This window comes from Geospiza fortis, unplaced genomic scaffold, assembly GCF_000277835.1.
Source record: "Geospiza fortis unplaced genomic scaffold, GeoFor_1.0 scaffold112, whole genome shotgun sequence".
In the NCBI taxonomy this organism is placed as follows: domain Eukaryota; kingdom Metazoa; phylum Chordata; class Aves; order Passeriformes; family Thraupidae; genus Geospiza; species Geospiza fortis.
Window position 1 is genome coordinate 26,254,547 of NW_005054298.1, and position 3,927 is coordinate 26,258,473.

At 37.2% G+C, this 3,927-nt stretch overlaps 1 protein-coding gene across 2 annotated transcripts in view; it reads left to right on the top strand.

The window, feature by feature from the left end:
* The first annotated feature begins 368 nt into the window (after window positions 1-368).
* The window catches only part of RFTN2 (raftlin family member 2), a 29,731-nt gene continuing 26,172 nt past the window's right edge, over window positions 369-3,927 (top strand). Inside the window, exons 1-2 of one of the 2 annotated variants that reach the window (XM_031057084.1) lie at window positions 369-478; window positions 928-1,074. In XM_031057084.1, coding sequence (XP_030912944.1) covers window positions 936-1,074 — 139 coding nt within the window. In that variant the 5' untranslated portion in view covers window positions 369-478; window positions 928-935. Of the gene's footprint in view, window positions 479-869; window positions 1,075-3,927 lie in introns of both variants that reach the window. The other variant, XM_005415953.2, reaches the window with a different exon arrangement.

Here is a 3,927-nt window from a genome sequence, read left to right on the forward strand (position 1 = left end):
ATAATGGAAAACAAAGTTTTGTAATTTTTTTCATATGTAGTATTGACAAAGTCTTTCCCATTTGAAATGAGGACTATTTCAGTGTAAATTTTTTTGTGTTTTTCAAAACCAGTTGCATAAGTTAATTTTCATGCTAAAGATTCTTATTGATTTTTCTGGACAAGAAAATACTACATATTTTTACACTATTACACTGTGTTCATGTTGGTTTTGGTTTGTTTTTTTTTTTTTTTCTGTAAGAAAGTCCCTGTAGAAAGGAAATAGGAGCCAACTCTGAAATCTAAAATAAGGACTAAACAGCTTTTCATTTGCCTTTCTACCCTTTGAGATGCCAGAAGCAATTTCCTCTTGAAGCTGACTTCCTTTCTGGAAGTGATTTTCATCTCCAACCATGTTGAGGCTCTTTTCTCATTCTTTCATTCTGACTAACTTACTTTTTTCCTGTCTGACTTTCTACTGCAGTTGGGAACTTCTGGAGGTAAGTAATGACAGACAAGTTTCTCTCTAACTTTCTTTTTCAGTTCTTCTTCCCCCCTCGCCCCCCCTCACCCAGTCAGTCTAGAAGGACAAACAAAGCACTATTGGTGTCCTCTGCAAGAGAGCACTGATAGGGGCTGGCTGTAAATTGACGTGGCATGGAAAATCTCTGCTAGTTGGGAGCAGCTCTAATGTTGCTGCGAAATCCAGCCTACTCTTAGCCAAGTTTCTAGCTTGAAATCATCACGAGCTTACTGCTTCTATATTAAAAATGAATGGAAAGTACCTTTGCTTTTTGGTCTGGGAACTGGACTTTTTCTCTGTTTGGATTTACAGCTAATAGGGAAAAAAAAATCGAGGGGAATTATTTGGTTCCTTTTTTTTCCCTGTAGTAAGAGCGGCAGATCTTGCTGCTCCCCCCACCTTTTCCTGCGACTTAATCATTTGCAGATCTTGCCATGGGGTGCGGACTGAGAAAGCTGGAAGACCCAGATGATAGCAGCCCTGGAAAAATCTTTTCTACACTGAAGAGACCACAAGTTGAAACAAAGACGGATTCTGCTTATGAATATGTATTGCTGGATTTTAGCTTAGAAGGTATTTTTTTTATGCTGTATCTTTACTATTTTGAAATAAGAAGGAACAGGATTTAACTTAGTTTTGTCTTGTTTGACTTACAGTAAATCTCAGGCACTTTTATCAAAGCTAGCCAAAATGTAAGACTTTTATTTTGAAACACAAATCATGACGAAGGTTCTTACTTGTATAAAATTACAATGGAAACTGCTGAAGTATTTTTAACAACCAAACCCTCCAAATTATACAACTGTCCTCGTTAAGGAAGCTGGCTAGAAACTGTTAAGAGATTTTTCCTAGTTTCCTGTGAGTCACATACTGCCATCCGTACTTGCTTTGAATAATGGTTGTCTGAATTCAGTGTGACGGTTCAGAAAATACACTGTGCCTGAGCCTTAATTGAATAACAATTTTTTAAATGCACTCAACTTCCGAAAACAGGCTGTCATTGTCCTTGTTTCTTTATGCAGAAGTAAGTCTGTTCCTTAGTTGTATATCAGGAGTAACTTCCCCTCTTACGCCCACCGCAGTCTCTTGGTAGAAGTTTCTGTTATAAGAGTCTGAGTTTTCTCTTGCTTTTTTTTTCCCAAATGCTTTACTTGCGGTTGTTGAATAGTCTTTTGAAATTGTGACTGAAATGAAACGAAATCTGTATGCATAGCTAGAGGCAGACAGTGCTCTGTGGGGTACTTCCTTCCCGAGGGTGTCCCATCTCTAACAGAGCAACTCCCTGTTCCACAAAGTTGAAAACATAAACAAGCCCAGATGGCTGCCCTCAGAGCACAGACAGCTCCGTTTTACAGTCACTTCATAGTAACTTGCATTTTGTAACAACCCAATCTACTGGAAATGCTTAATAACTAGGATTTGAAGTAAACGCTGTTACTAGAAGAGTTGGATAAAGGGAAGCAGTGTAAGTGTAGGTCTTACTGCAATTGCAGGAACTTGTTCATAAACAAAACTTGGCTTTTGATTATTTTTAAGTGTTGTAGTATTTTTATTTAAAATACAAGAGTCTTTTCATTAAAAAGCTGTAAGATACTAATACAAGATATATTCTGCTAGATTGTATAGTACTAGATATCTAACTTTGTTCTGTTTATTTACACAAAAATGGTTTTTTTCCTTTTGAAGAAACAAAACTGTCGAATAAGTAGTGGTGAGATATTGGAAAAAAAGCTAGGCTGCCTAATGCATACATGGATTAGCTACTGATATAGGAATGATAAATTTTATGGAAACTGAAGAGCATTCGGTATTCTTAAATAGCCTCTGTTCCAGATAGTTTTGCTGTGTTTTCAAGTTACAGTTTCTAATAGTGTTTTATAAATTGTTTTATAAATTGTTGTAAAGGTGGTTGTGACCTTTGAAGTAATAGTCCATTGAACATGTGCAATTAAAGGTGTAGCTTTGTTTTAATAACCTAGCAGTACAGCAGTAAAGATTAATTTTCTGTTGTTTTGTCTGATAATCAGAATTGCTTTACTTCAGTGGAATTATGAATGTTAAATAACTAAGATCAGTTTCAGATAGTTACCTCACTCCTTTTTTAAGTTTCTTATTGGAAGTAAGGGGATTTGTAAACAAAGGTATCTTTCTGTTGAATGGTTCTAGATATGTGTATATAACCTTAAATTTATTTTTTTGGAGTCTCTATTTTTAGAACTAAGATGAATACAGAAAAAGAACATGGTGCATATTTCTACTGTCTTGGAGGCATTTTTCAATTCTGAGTGTTTCTGAAATGGGTGGATTGGCTCAAGTACTGTGGAGAATATACTGAGCTTTTTTTCTTTTTTCCTTCAGTCAGCTTGCTCCTGTACTTGTTGCTATTTGAATGTCCTTTGACTTAATTAAACGAAGTGAGAGCCCTTTATCACTTCAGACCACAGTTTTTCCTCTGCTGTCAAGTTTTGTATTTATGGCACTCATTCTGCTTTGCCTGCTTTCAGAACAAAGTCTTCCTCTGCATAGGAGATTTCTGTGTGCCCGAGTGATTTCTTGCCACTGGATCTTGCACCAAGTAAAACAGAAAGTCTGCACTTAATAATATTTTAAGATCTTACAGTAAATCATGTCCTGCATCAAGATAAAAGTACAGCAAGCATAAATGTGTTCTTTCAATTCAATATGCCTTATCCTGTGCTTTATCAGGTATATGCAATGTGAAGTCAAAATGAGCCTGCTGGGGAAACTTTCAGCAGTCCCTGATCTTTTCTCCCAGGCCATGATGCAGATTAGGTCAACCATGCTGTAGTCTGAATTTGCTGGCTGGAGTCCCTGTCCATCTTAACTAGTTATTAGCTGTGCGCTGAACCTTGGCTTCTTCCTTCCTGGTCCCCAAAATGCTCCCATCCCTACTGTAAAAATTAGCTTTGGATTCCATGAAGGATGATGGCCATCAGGGGAATCCCAAACAAAAAAAATCACAGCCAGTGTTCTATTTTGGTGGACTGGAGTAGTACAAAGAAGAGGGAGAGGTGGACTCTGAAGTGTATTTTTAAATGCTGGTCAGTGACTGTAAATCTCAAGGTCTCAGTTATGAAGCACATCCCAATCACACAAACAGCTGCTGTTTTTCCTCCTATTAGAGAAAAGAAGAAATATTGATGCAGCCTACTAAGATGACATGCTGTCAAGTTCCTGTCACTCTGAATACCAGTGTGAATATGTATGAAATAGCTGTTTGGTCATCATCTTCAGTATCCTGCATCTGAGGCTTACCATGCAGCTAGAAAGTTAGCTGGAGTTGTTATTGCTACAGTATTTTGGCTACCTGTTGAGAGCACGTCAGGAAGGAAACTTCTGCTTTGAAAAAGGGTTTAAGACATTTATAAAATCAGGGATGTGATGATCATATTGCATCATTCCTGC